Here is a 15,332-nt window from a genome sequence, read left to right as displayed (position 1 = left end):
TATAATATATATATATATATATATATATATATATATATATATATATATATATATATATATATATATATATATATATATATATATATATATATCTTTTCTTCTTAAAAAAGCTGGACCACTCAGACACGAGAAAAGTCACCGTAAGAGAAATCACAGCAGCAGCCGAGGGCCAATACAGATGCGAAGTTATGGGAGAGGTTTTCTTCGAAACGGACTCGACAACGCAAAACCTCTCAGTCGTCAGTAAGTATACCGCATGAAATTCATGGCTAGCCCACGGTCTCTCTCTCTCTCTCTGTATATCATACGACACACACACACAGACACACCACACACACACACACACACATATATATATATATATATATATATATATATTTTATATATATATATATATATATATATATATATATATATATATATATATATATATATATATATATATATATATATATATATATATATATATGAAGTTTTTATCACATCACCGTGATTCATATACAAGCATTTAGCTGCAAACGTCCTTTAATATCCAATTCGCTCTACCTCGGAAATAATATATTTTCATATATATGTTACCTAAGGGGAATTTTTTGTTGATAATAAGTACAGCCGTCCCTTGGGCTCGAACCAACGAAGGACAGGAACTCAGGACTACAGGGACGCATTAACCTGAGGTAGAGCAATTGGATATTAAAGGACGTTTGCAACTTGGAATGTACTGATATATATATATATATATATATATATATATATATATATATATATATATATATATATATATATATATGTATTATATATATATATATATATATATATATATATATATATATATATATATATATATATATATATATATATATATATATATATATATATATAACTTCTCTGGCCAGTTTTATGTTCCTCGATTGTGTCTGTAACTATTATCAGATGATCCATATAACGATGTACACCTTGACCTAGTAATCCAGCAGAATCTTATCCATTAATCACACAAAGGTCACTTTATTATTCCTTCTTTTTCCATTTTTAGTTTTCCGTAAAAGAAAACCATTATGCCGGCTTTGTCTGTCCGTTCGCACTTATTCTGTCCTAACCTTTTTCTGTCCACCCTCAGATCTTAAAAACTATTGAGGCTAGAGGGCTGTAAATTGGTATGTTGATCACCCCCCCTCCAATCATCAAACATACCAAATTGCAGCCCTCTAGCCTCAGTAGTTTTTTTAAAAATTTAAGGTTACAGTTAGCCATAGCCGTGCATTCGGCAACGATACAGGATATGCCACCACCGGGCCGTGGTTAAAGTTTCATGGGCCGCTGCTCATACAGCATTATACCGAGACCACAGAAAGATAGATCAATTTTCGATGGCCTTGATTATACGCTTTACAGAAAACTCGATTGCGCTGAAAAAACATCGGCGCATTTTTTACTTCTTAACTTTTCTTTCAATAATCTCCTTCGGGGAATGTGCAGGTATGTAGATTGTGTTGGCATATTTTGGAATATCTATCTATTCTATTCTATGAGTTGTCTCATCTGTATTTCCAAGATTGTCTCCAGCTATTCTATGGCAACTATATCCTTATACTCACTCAGTCAATCCATGAGTGACTCCAGATTTTAACTGTTCTCACCTCTAATTCATGAGCTGAGTTTTCATTCGCATTATTAATCAATGCCATGGTTTCCTTCTCTAAAATTTGAATAGGAATGGAGTAGACTTCAGCTAGACCTATTTCTGCTACCTGTTTTATCATAATCTTGCCTCCCTGATTGTTTGTTATTTCTAAAGCTATCTTGCTCTGACTAACTTCATGTAAACTTGAGGAGTAATGTACTTCATGCACTTGTGACATTTCCTGAAGTGTAAGAATTTCCTTCACTTTGAAAACTGGATTTACTCTACATTCTATCCATGTGCTTTCTCCAGGTTAAAGTCTTAATCTCGCCCTAATATTAAGGAAGTTTCTTGGTTGGACTTCACATGGGAGATTATCTGCGATCTCTACCTCTACCTTGTAGCTGAGATCTATGCCTAGGCCTATTTCTATAATCTCAAACACTATGTGCTGTCCTTTTATGATAGGAGCAGTACGCTAGTCCACGGCAATCACTTCTTATGGCAATTATAACATGTGACTGCTGGAGATTTCCCTTGAGAAGAGTTACCTGTGTTTCTACTCAGGCTTTTAGCTGGTGTCATACCATGATTATCATACCCTTTTATATTTTGCCCTATGGTGACTGAGGGTCTGTATAGATAATTTCCTTCAGGATTTCTACCTAAGATTTTCTTTACATCATTTTCCGTCTCAATGACATCATCTTCTAATTTTCAATTATGGGTCATCTTTTTTACGACAAACTTCCCGATAACAGAGCTAACAAAGGTAGGTTTGTCTATAAATACGGTATAATAAACATCACCTTATGCACCACTGTCGCTATCAGAACTATTTGATAGTTCAGGTGTACTACTATCACTGTCATTTCCCAATAAAAGCCTCCGTATTACTTCATCACAGAGAGAAAATTCCTCCCTCTGATGGTTACTGAAGGTCTAGCCCCTGTTCTGAGATTATCCTTTAAATGGGAAATTAGATGTTGCCATTTGTTGCTAGAATATAGAATAAAGCTCCTTAAAATGACGAGGGAAATGTGTTGTCTATTACGAGCTGCCTAAATAGAACCAAAAGAAAGATGACTGAGGCGATCAGTCCCACATCATGGATGTGATCTTTTGATGACTGAGGAGATCAGTCCAGCACAGTGAAAGGGTTAATCTTATTGCAGATGATAGTCTAACCTTCAAGGTTATTCAGCCAGATATTGTTCGTTGAGCAGTAATCCTTCAATTATCCTGATTAACAGAGCCAAGGCCACGTCGGACAATGGCAACATCCGGACGATGGCGAGCAAAAAATTCTAGGGTGTTCAAGGGCAACTCCATATCCTTCCTCACCTAACCTTGTCAATACCACATAACTGTAAAAACTCATTATGCAACAACCATCAAACTTTAAACTTTCAATTTTATGCAAAAGACAATTATCTACTTTTTCCCCAATATTTAAAAAAAAATGCACTGCACAAATACACTTTGAAAAAATGCAACCCCTCCTTTTTCTCTCTCTAGTAAATAGCACATTTCAGTAGGCAGGTAGCCCACATATGTTTACAAACAGTTTCGCATGGTTTTAGAACCATTAATGTATTTTTATACAGCAACTTTCTTTTCAGGTGTTATCATATTGTATTCCCATACAGGGGATAAAAATGTGTATATGTGAACTACTGTATGGTATTACACACACACACACACACACACACACACACACACACATATATATATATATATATATATATATATATATATATATATATATATATACAGGGTGTTTCAAATTACAGCCCTCTCTCTACAGCATAAACTAAAATTGATTTGGTCAAAACAAAAGTAATTCAGAACAGGCATTTATTTAAGTTTCTCTCTGAGTATTTAATATTTTGTGTGGCCTCCATCTGCCTGTACCACAGCCTGCATTGTTGAGGGTATGATTTAAGCAAATCGCAAAAAAGCTGAAACTCAAACTCCATTTCCCTGAGCACATTGGTTACCTCTCTTCGCAGGTCGTCAAGGCTTGGAATACCATCGTAGTTCACTGTGCACGCTTCAACACAATCCTTTAAGATACTACTAATGTTTTCACATACATTAAGGTCAGAGGAGCTACCTGGAAATTCACTTGATGAGAAGAAATCAATACCACTGTTTCGAAGCAGCTCCTGTGTCTGAAGAGCCTTGAAATTTGGTGCCTTATCATGCAAAAATGTGACTTCTTCAACAGATAACACATTTTCAAGATCTTTGAGGAAAGGAAATACTCCACCAGTAAGCACAGTTTCTCTGAAGTATTCGCCATTCCATGACTGTCCTTTTTCTTTGAATATCCACATTAACTGTTTGGCTGTGAAACAGAGAAAAATTCCCAAACATTCAGAAAATTTCACATTTGGCGATATCGCACGTCATCGCTGATATCATCCAACTTTGCAGCCCAAATGATGTCATTTTTATGATTTGGCTTCTGGCTGTGTAAATGAAGAATTGATCTGATCCTTGGAAAGTCAGCTTCATCCCAATCTTTAAGAAACGAACCGCAAAACCATGCAGGTCTTCTCTCTGTTGCTGAGTGATGTTGGGCTTGCTGATAACATGAAATGGCTTAATACCAGATTTTTCAACTCGTGATATACAGCACTATAACCTCTCTTCTTTCTCCTTTTGTTTCTAGTTCAATACCAATTTTCGTAAAGACTTTCTTGGTCTATCCACTACCTCAGCTATGATGTCTTTTGACTCCTGAGAAAGGACTTCAGGCCTTCCAAGATTCTCACTTTTATCGCAATGACAGTCATATGAACTTTTCTTCCAGTTTCTTTTAACAAAGGATTCATCTCTTTCAACATATTTAGCAATCCAGGAACGTGAAATGAAGGATGCGCCAGCATCCCTGACCTCTCTGAAGGTTATAGCCCGGATTCGGTCAATCCATCTGATTTCCTCCGAGTCGTTAGCCATGGCTGTATCTAACTCTGTCACTCAGTCTGAAAATACAAGAAATGTAAAATGAAAAATAGCTTAATAGAAACTTAAAATAATGTACTTGGAGATAGGCTATAGCAGAAAATCTTCATAACTTTCCATTTGTTCTGTGGGGGGGCGCTAATTTCTACTACCATACACCGGATAAACACCCGATATATATATATATATATATATATATATAATTATATATATATATATATATATATATATATATATATATATATATATATATATATATATATATATATATATATATAAAACAAGGAGACGTGATGAATTATTTATCCCATTTATTGTAAGCATTTATCCATTACAGAACAGGCGTCAGTTTGACTCATCTGGAATTTTCTAATGTATGGGAACATACCAAAAGTGTAAACAAGATAACAAATATAAACAATCTAAAATTCTCTCCAGAGCCATCTCACTTAATCTTTTAACAATAGCTGAGTCACTGTATCAAGAAGCTTGTTCCTACCTTAAACAATCACACTACCTACACTAAATATATATATATATATATATATATATATATATATATATATATATATATATATATATATATATATATATATATATATATATATATATATATATATATATATATATATATATATATATATGTGTGTGTGTGTGTGTGTGTGTGTGTGTGTGTATTCTTATAAATTATCCGAATTGCTCCATTATCGCAAAGGACTCCCGGATAAGCCTGAAATCCGAGTTACGAGAAGTTCGTACCGAGTAGGAGAAGCCCTGGAGGCGACGTGCACGGCGCGGCACTCTTGGCCAGCTTCGACGATTTCTTTCTCTGTCAACGGCGATCACATTCCTGTGAGTCACTCTTTGTTTGCGTCATTTTTATTTTTAGACTATATGTGTAAGTGATTCTGGCATGTAAACATCATTAATTTATATAGCAGAAATAATTGGATACTTTATTGTTATTGTTTGATGATAAAGAACCTGCCTTTTCTAAGCATGATTTTGTTATTGATTGTTGTAATCTCTACTGTTTATTTTTCTTTGGGTAAATCGGGCTGTCTATTTGGCTGTTAATCTATTTTCCTAAGTCATCAAGACCTATAAATCTTTTACGCATGCCGGTGTTTTAATTTAAACAACTAAACATGTAGGGAGAGATGCAAGCGCTTGCAATGATCGTAAATTGGTGCCAGTTTTTTTTTTTAATTACGTGAACACCATCAGTTGAAGCGTTTTAGCGCTCTGAATTGCAGGAGAATAAGGAGTTATCGAATAAGTTCACAATCAGATTAGAAATTTAATAAACTAATACTTTCAGCGCAAACGCGGCAACAATGGCTTTTGAAATACACAGAGCAACAAAAAACACAGCAAGGAAACATTGACTAAATTCATTTGCAAGTGATTAAATCGAAAGCATATAGAAAGGCTGCCTTCTGAAGAAGAGTTATTGACACTCAGGGTCTTAGTCATTCGATGGGATTAATAGATGTCGATACAATTTTGTTATAGGAATATAGCCTCTTCTGCAACAGTTACAAATATAAGTTATACTATAGACCGGAGTACCTGTCGATATAGAATCTATATCGGTGGGTCCTCCGTTCTATAGTATAACTTATTTGTAACTGCTACACAAGAGGCTATATTCCTATGATATAATTGTATCGAAATCTGTGATGATTATTATTCTACGTGATGAATTTCGTATCCAAGATCTTTCATGGGAAGAGTATAGTTTATCTGAAATGCGAGCTCGGCTGTTCTTTCATAATGTACAGTATACAGTCAACTCCACCCATAAGTTAACGAAGAGACTAGAAGAGTAGTACATGTTTCCTTTAGATTTCACATACTGTTTATTGAAGAAATGCATCAGTTTATTGCATACGTAGCTCACCTACATAAATTGCTATGTTCTCTACAAGAATTATTTCTGGTTACTTACGAATCCGTAATGCTGATGAACAGTCTCAGTGAGATATTACAAGGATACGTGAAAACTCTTGAGAGTCTGCTGTATCTCGGTCAGGAAAGCTTTAACACTTTGCAGCACCAATATGCGTGACTGTTTGACTGTTTGACAGGACAGTGAAACAGACAAGAGAAATAAATAAATAAATCAAAATCAAAATAAAATAAAAATCGGGAATAGAGTAAGGATTTTTTTTTTTTTTGCAGAAACTGGGTTATGACTTTAGGCGAAGCATGGTTTCTGCCAGGTTCTCAGAATGATTTCAGTATTAATTGAATATTGAAAGAATATTGTGTAGTAGTTACTGATTATGAATGTCTTAGATATTGGTGCTTTTTAGTTTCGAAAACTCTGCTCACATGTATTTTTTCACATCACTGAAGGGAGATGAATAATAAATAAGTAAAAAATGCGCAGGTTAGAGGCCTGCAATTTTGTATGTTTGATGACTGGAGGGTGGATGATCAACATAATAAATTGAAGCCCTCTAACGTCAATAGTTTTTAAGATCTGAGGGCGGACAGAAAAAGTGTGGACGGACAGATAAGTAGCCATCTCAATAGCTTTCTTTTACAGAAAACTAAACCTAGTTTACATAAATTTCAAATTTCTGCAACATGAAATTCGGTTTGTTACCTCATTTACCAGTCAGGTTCTATAGATTTGCCCTTTCACCAAAGAAACAAGTAGGCAGTCGTCAATCAAACACTTTTCTTGGAAACTACCCAACCGCTCGTGAAACTACTGTATGTGGCATATATAAATAGAAGTTGTTTATTCAGTCTGACCAGTGAGAGTAGTTGTTAGACGCCACTGGCATATAGTTTCCATGGCCGTTCCCAGACTTACTATGAACTTTGGGAGTAGTTGAAGTGATATTCGGGCACAAAAGAATGATAATCTAACATGCATACACCAAGGGACTATCATATCCGTAAGCACAGTACACAATAAAGTAATGCTTTGAAGAAAATGAAAAAATTTTAAAGACAAACAACGCACTGTTTACTAGAAGATCATAGGTATTGTCGATTATTCTGTGACTGGAGCATATATATCTGCAATGCTTTCTTTCTTTTTCCTACTGCCTATAAACATGAAGTGAAACAAATACATAGATTTAGCTGCAGACGCGCAGATCTCGGTTACAGCCTGTACTTTTCACATATTCGTGGGAAATGACACAGGTGGAAAAATCCCTTATCTTGTAAGAGCAAAAACATTAGGAAATATTGGTGACAGGAAATCCTCCTAACGATTCTGTCTCCATGGCACCCACTTTTCTTTAAAAGAAGAAAAGTATCTCCAACGCTAACTTTGGGACTAAGCAGGTAAATGAAAGCTGAAGTGACGGTAAAACGAGATGAAGCTAAATATTTTAAGGTCCTGTGAAAGTCTGATGTAATTAATGCTGCATAATACTTTTATTCAACGCTTTTTGGTTACATTTTTCGCAAGAATATGGGTTTCTAGGAGGTCACACCAGCATCTGGAAACTTTTATTTCTTCGTTATTTCGACACGAAAGTTAACAGTTTTTGCTGACGAAGGCTGTTACATCGTTGTGAGAGTTCTGGCTGGGTGTTTTCCATTAGCTTGTTTGTCAAAAGGGAACTATCTTGGTTTGCCTTCTTTGGTGACTGAGTTCCTTCTGTTAGAGCCTATCACTTCCTTCGGCGAGCATCAGAAACTTCATTCGGTTGCAGTAACAGATTATTAAATCGTCCTATTACAGATTGTTGTTATCATTATTATTACAACACGAGCTTGTTGCCACGCGCTACGCGCGCTGGGACCCAGGGCTGCTGTCTCTCCTACCCTCCCAATCCTCTACCTACCACTCCCCGGACAAACAGGTTTGCAGGAGGAGGGTAGATGCCTCCATTCCCTACCTACCCCGCCCCCACCCGGGTGACAAACTAGTTTGTAGGGATGGGTGGTTGTGTCATGTCTCCCTACTGTCGCCCAGGGAGAACGAACAAGGTCAGATCCTCTTGGATTTTATTATTATAGATAGTTTAACTAGACCATTAAATCCAATTTCCAGCTCCTCATAGGGCCGCTTGAAGGATTTGTTTTTAATTCGAATAGAAAGACTGGACGAAGGTAAAATTTAACGGCCAATTGAATGGTCAATCTCTCAGCCTCCATTCTTTCCACATCACCAAACCCTACAGTGACACCCAATCTCTGTTGGGAGTAGCAGTTCCACAATAAGCTGTAAGTCCCGTTGCTAGGTAACCAACTGGTTCTTAGCCACGTAAAATAAATCAAATCCTTCGGGCCAGCCTTAGGTTAAACTATAATGTTGGTGGGCTCGCTATCTGAAAAGAGGCTGATCTGCTTCTTTAAAGTGGTATCTATTTCTCATTTGCTTTATATATAGTACAGGTAATCTATTTAGACACCAAGACATGCCATTCAGATGTATTCCACATAGGAAAACGAAAGGTGTTTTTGTGAGGATATGCCCAACAGTTTCGTCCTCCAGCGGACCTCTTCTTGGAGCGTTTATCAAGGGCAGAGAAAAAGTTTACAATGTATGGAGCCAAGAAAGGCCTAAAACCTTAAACATATGAAATACCGTTACCAGAAACTAGCAGTTAAAAAAAAAACATATAATAGTAAAACAATACAATTAAATAAGAATAGTAAAGTAGTTGAACAAATGAAAATTACCAAAATATCCAATGAGGCAATATGTCCGTTTGAAACAGCATAACACTAAGTACATATTAACAAAAGTTATGGCAGATATTATTTTCTTGGCGAGATATGTTGACGATGTATTTGCTGTACTGAAATCTTATATTGACATTCAGAAAATCTTAAGAGATCTCAATAATTTAGCTCCTCCATAACTTTTACGGTTGACAAAGATGACAATGGTATTATTTCATTTTTGGATGTTACAGTTGTGGAGTCAGTTGTAAGTTCTAGCTATAATTTTAAAATACATAGAAAACCTACAAATAACAATCTTATAGTTAATAGTTACTCCTCCCACAAAACAGACGTAAAACTCAGCATTAAGATCAGTGTTTCTTAGAGCACTTAATATTTGCAGTCCAAAATTTATCAATGAGGAATTAGAATTTATATACCAAGTTGGTATTAAAAATGACTTTGAATTAAAAGATATTGACTACAGTCTAACGTTAACTAGAAAAGCATTTTACTCATGTGAGGAGAAAAACAGAAAACTGAATTTTATATCTTTCCCATACCATCCCACATTAGAGTCTATAGTCTACCCTCTAAAGTTACTTGGTTTTAGTGCAACTTTTTCATATCCTACCACCATTGGAAAAAGCCTGATTCGCAATAGTTCGGAAAGCAATGAAGGAGTCATTTATAGGATACCATGCAAGTGCGGTAATTTTTATAGAGGACAATCTTGGAAGGAACTCGAAAAACGCATTTTAATTCATAAATATAATATAAGAACAAATAATACAAGTAATGTTTATTGTGTTCACAATAGTATGCGTAAACTACCAATTGACTGGCTCGGGTAGAAGATTTTATTTAAGAGCACAGGTTTTATTGAAAGAAATTTAAGAGAGACAGCTTGCATTGTTCACAGCAAAGGTAAAATTTTAATTCATCGCCTGGTTTATATAAATTAGATCCTTTTAATTTACATCATGAGACGACAGTACAAATTGAATAATGTTATCCATTAACTATCATGTAGCATACTTTTGTTAATATGTACTTAGTGTTATGCTGTTTCAAACGGACATATTGCATCATTTGAAATTTAGGTAATTTTCATTTGTTCAACTACTGTTCTTATGGTATTGTATTGTTATACTGTTGTTTTTTTTTTTTTTTTTAAACTGCTAGTTTCTGGTAACGGTATTTCATATGTTTAAGATTTTAGGCCTTTCTTCGCTACATATATACATTATAAACTTTTTCTCTTTCCTTAATAAACTCTCCAAGAAGATATCCATTGAAGGACGAAACTGTTGGGTATAGTCTCACAAAACACACACACACACACACACACACACACACACACACACACACACACATATATATATATATATATATATATATATATATATATATATATATATATATATATATATAATTTTAGCTTATTTGTTGATTATATCTTGTTTTGCTTTGCTTCTCTTAGCGCTAATTATCCGTTTTAACTTTAGGCCATTTTATCCATCCAAAGATAATTAAAGAGTTCTGGAGGGGTAACTGGTTAATCTTGATTAGGGGAAATTCGCCATCCTCCAGACTGAGACCCCTCAGACCTAATTCACAGAGGGCTCAGACAAAGAATCAAAAGAACACAGACCTCCAGCTATCATAATTTCATCGAAACTAGAGAAGAAAATATGTTTGTTTTGAATCTGACATATGACGCTAAATGGTCGGAGTTAGAATCATTTTGAAGACCGCCAATTGTAACGGTACATGCCTAAAGCAATATTAGCCATCACAGATTAAAAGAAATTACTGATTAAGTTGGATCATCATCATTCTAAACTCAAGAACAAACAATTAAAAAATGCGCAGAAGTTTCTTCGGTGCAATCAAGTTTTCTGTACAGCCGCTACAGCGTATAATCAAGGCCACCGAAAACAGATCTATTTTTTGGCGGTCTCGGTATAATGCTATACGAGCCGCGGCCCGGTGGTGGCCGGTCCTATAGCCTTGCCAGACGCACGATCATGGCTAATTTTAACCTTAAATAAAGTAAAAAAAAACTACTGAGGCTTGAGCGTTGGATGATCAGCATACCAATTTGCAGCCCTCTAGCCTCAGTAAAAGTGAGGACAGAAAAAGCGCGGACGGACAAACAAAGCCATCTCAATCATTTTCTTTTACAGAAAACTAAAGGGACAAAGGGTCTCCATCCATCAAAGTATATGAATGGCCCTTATAACATAGCAATAACGCCTGATTGATCGAAAATCATCAAAATGGAAGCGAAGGCTCTTTTGATGGTAGGACGAGAGAGCTATTCATTTTTCGAGCCAAAACTCCGAGAGAGAATATCCTTAGTAACTCAAGACCCGGTTAATCTCAACTTACCTTATGCTTTCCTCTGCGGGTTTTTTCTTTGCGGTTTAACGTAGCTTCACACTAATAGTTCAAGGCACAGTTGTTAATAACCTGCAAGATATATTTCCAGTATGTACATAAAGACATAACTGCATGTGTGCATAAAAAATTTATATGATTAAACATATATGAAGATAATACACACAGATTTATGCATCAGTTTAATCTGAAATCTGTATCACATGTTAATAAAGAAATGTAACGCTGGAAGCGACAGTATTACGATACTGGACGAACTCATCTCTTTCAAGATGTCATCAGTCATACCAGCCAACGATTCATTCCTCTCCCTTAGGCAGAGCCAGGTCGCGTGCGGAATATGGGCGTGTCCAAGGACGAGGGTCATTCCTATTTCCCGAAGGGATCCTACACCTCCACCAGTATGCTGATCCTTCCCGTAGAGGGCGATTCTCTTCCAGCCTCCGCCTGGGGTGCCACGCTCACGTGCAGTCCCTGGAGAAGGCCAACTTCGTCACCGTGGAGGTGGACTTCGGGATCTCCAGCCTGTTCTCCTTCTTCAATGCAGGTGATGTGGACGCTTCGTTCTCTCTTCTGATGCACGTTCTTCTTTTCATTTCCTTTATTAGGTTATAGCATCGAGGAAACTTTAAGAGGAAATACGCTTTGGAAACAACGCAGGAGTGGATACTGATTTTCATATACTTTCCTTTTTTGTATCTTTGATATCCCATGACACATATCTCTGATGTGTTGTCGTACTTGATGGGTGTTGCTGAGCATCAGCAGCTTCCTCCTTTCTGTTTACAGGTTCGCCTCCTGTGTTCTTTAAAAATTTATTTGTATCACAACTGACACGATAACTTACCAGTCACTGAGGACAATAGTCTTATCGGAAAGCATAATTAGCAGAATAGCAGTACATGATTTAATTCAGGTGAGCACAATTTTCATAATAACATTTGCCCTTCTTCATGTGATTATATATATATATATATATATATATATATATATATATATATATATATATATATATATATATATATATATATATATATATATATATATGTACATACACACACACACACACACACACACACATATATATATATATATATATATATATATATATATATATATATATATATATATATATATATATATATAATGATTGTGTGTCTTTGATCTATCGTTAATTTTGTAGTTCATCAATGGTTACTATGTAGTTCATCAATGGTTACTATGTAAAATATTTCACCAATATTACAGTGAAAATGAGCAAGTTCTTGTAAAACTCAGGTCAAATGACCTCAGCCTAATCATGACAAGTAGTTACTTTGTTTGCTGCAGTTATCATAATGTATCATTTACTATTCTTAACTATTCAGTCTAGGTTATTATTTAACGTGTCTATCTAAAAATCACTTCAGTATTGAGCCAATTATCGCATATATATTAAGTTTATGAAGACTTTCTAGAATAAAGTATTTTTTCAGTCCTTTAATTCTTCATATACCTATATATAATGAAAATTATATTTTGAATTTAATATGCCAGTGTTGATTGGAACATATTTTACTTACTTCACCATATGGTAAACGCAGAAACATTTTAGTTTAACACGAGGTGCAAAAAACAGGAACTACTGACCTGCAGAACTTCAACCTCAGAACCTGAGGGGATTTAACCTGCACTGTACTTGATATTAATCCTAGGTCATTTAAGTGTGAGTCTAATATTCTTTTCATGAGAGAGAGAGGGAGAGAGAGAGAGAGAGAGAGAGAGAGAGAGGTTGATAGTCTCGAAAATTTATCACACGAAATGACGACTCTTTATTTCAGGATTTTCCCTCGCAAATAATGTTTTGTTGTTTCATTTGATCACGATCAAATTGATAAATGATTTTAATGTAATAGGAAAAAAACATGAAAGGACTTTGCAAAACAATAGTTGATTCTAATTTGGCTGCCGTTTATCGGGGGGTCGAGAGAGATTCCAAAGGTCCCTATCCCAAAAATATCATTACTTCCTGCCCCTGTTGCTCACTGCATTTCTAAACTTTTTATAACTAGCTGATAAAGAAATAAACCACACTACAAAATATAATTAACAATGGATTTAAATCTTTATGCATGACTTTGCTGTTGCTTCTATTCGTGCACGCAATCTTTGGTTAACAGTTATAGTTGAATAGTATGCGAAGAAAATGCCATATATGGAGGTTTATATTAAAGGGTCTGTGAATACCAGTGTGATTTGCAGCATGAGGCTTGTGCGCATGTAAAGGAATCTAATCAGTTAAATAGTAATTCTTTGTGCTAACAACAAAATTTCCAATATGATTCGACTGAACTGGGCTACGTTAGACAGGGCTTGAAAGGTAAACTGAAAAGCTGACTTTCATACAAGAGGGAGGGAGTTAGTATGATAATTTCATGTACACTTGCAATCAGTGTCAGGCTTTACTAACCAAGTCGACAGAAGGGGCGTGGACTGTCACTCAATTTTTAACAAAATCGTCAAAGAAGTTTTGCCTTGTTCGGAATGAGGATGTTACTTACCTTGTATATTTTAACGATTTCATATTTTAACATCACGTTGAAAGATGGGCAGTAAGTTTATTACAGCAGGCAAAAGTGAACTGTAAGCAAAAAGGCAAATTTAATATAAAAACTAACAGGAAAATGCGTTAACAAAACGGTGATATTATGTTTCTTAAGGCCTTATTTTCATAAAAATGCGAAGTTCACTGTTTGTGTTGTGCTTACCCATAAAAGTATTTGTTTAAAGACGATAGTTATTAAATGTTGAACGCTGTTGAAAATTTTCTTTAAAATCTTTAAATTCTTCCCCCTGAAGGTGTCGCTTGCTGGACTTCAGACATCGTCCCAACCACGATGACCTTGGCGATGCTTCTTCTGCTTCAGAATCGGTTGTGATGAATCGCTACTGAAAATGAATAAGGAGAGGAACACTTTTGATGGTGCTTCCCCTCTTCCAATGGTTAATGGAAAGAAAAGGAAATGTAAAGAAAGATAAAGTATGAAGACAAGCAAACAGCTGTAGTTATACTTGAATTCATGGCGATTTTTCTAAATGTTGATTTTCTAATGAAGCATATCGAGTGGCTTCAGTTTTATTTTCAAAAGAGAAAGGAAACGGAAGAAGTGCTGAATTGCCAAGAGTCTCCAGAAAAAAAATCAGAACTCTGATACATTAATAAATATTAATGATAAAGAGAGAGAGAGAGAGAGAGAGAGAGAGAGAGAGAGAGAGAGAGAGAGATACACCTTGCGCTTTCAATTGTTAAATACCAAACACATCTCATTCATATCCAACGAGATGTAAGTCATACACGAAAATACATTTGGAATTCTTAAATCGGATTGATTTTATGATGTCCCTATTTTCATGAAATCATCGGCACTTAATTCACCCTTTTCGTCAACCTAATTTGCAAAAAAAAAAAAAAATTAAACTAATATGAAGACAATTAAACATAAAGAAATTAAACATATTTCCTTTCCTTCTGTTTAAGCAAAAAAATACATTCGAGGAAAACTGTAATGGCATTAATGAACCTTTTGTAATTGTAATATGCGACGTGTTTGCAAGTATGTTATACATACATACATACATACATACATACTTACGAGAAGCTTTTCAATGAATTTACATACACATTATTCCACAAATATATTAAAGTAAGAGAGGT

At 35.2% G+C, this 15,332-nt stretch overlaps 1 protein-coding gene across 1 annotated transcript in view; it reads left to right on the top strand.

Moving 5' to 3' along the window:
* The window catches only part of LOC136828471 (uncharacterized), a 77,080-nt gene extending 61,990 nt beyond the window's left edge, over nucleotides 1-15,090 (top strand). The window contains exons 4-7 of the mRNA XM_067086531.1: nucleotides 111-243; nucleotides 5,310-5,446; nucleotides 11,955-12,185; nucleotides 14,477-15,090. Of these exons, the coding sequence (XP_066942632.1) occupies nucleotides 111-243; nucleotides 5,310-5,446; nucleotides 11,955-12,185; nucleotides 14,477-14,518 (543 nt within the window). The 3' untranslated portion in view covers nucleotides 14,519-15,090. The remainder of the gene's footprint in view (nucleotides 1-110; nucleotides 244-5,309; nucleotides 5,447-11,954; nucleotides 12,186-14,476) is intronic.
* The last annotated feature ends 242 nt before the right edge of the window (nucleotides 15,091-15,332 follow it).

Source organism: Macrobrachium rosenbergii, chromosome 43 (assembly GCF_040412425.1).
Source record: "Macrobrachium rosenbergii isolate ZJJX-2024 chromosome 43, ASM4041242v1, whole genome shotgun sequence".
Lineage (NCBI taxonomy): Eukaryota > Metazoa > Arthropoda > Malacostraca > Decapoda > Palaemonidae > Macrobrachium > Macrobrachium rosenbergii.
This window is presented reverse-complemented; position numbering and strand designations above follow the sequence as displayed.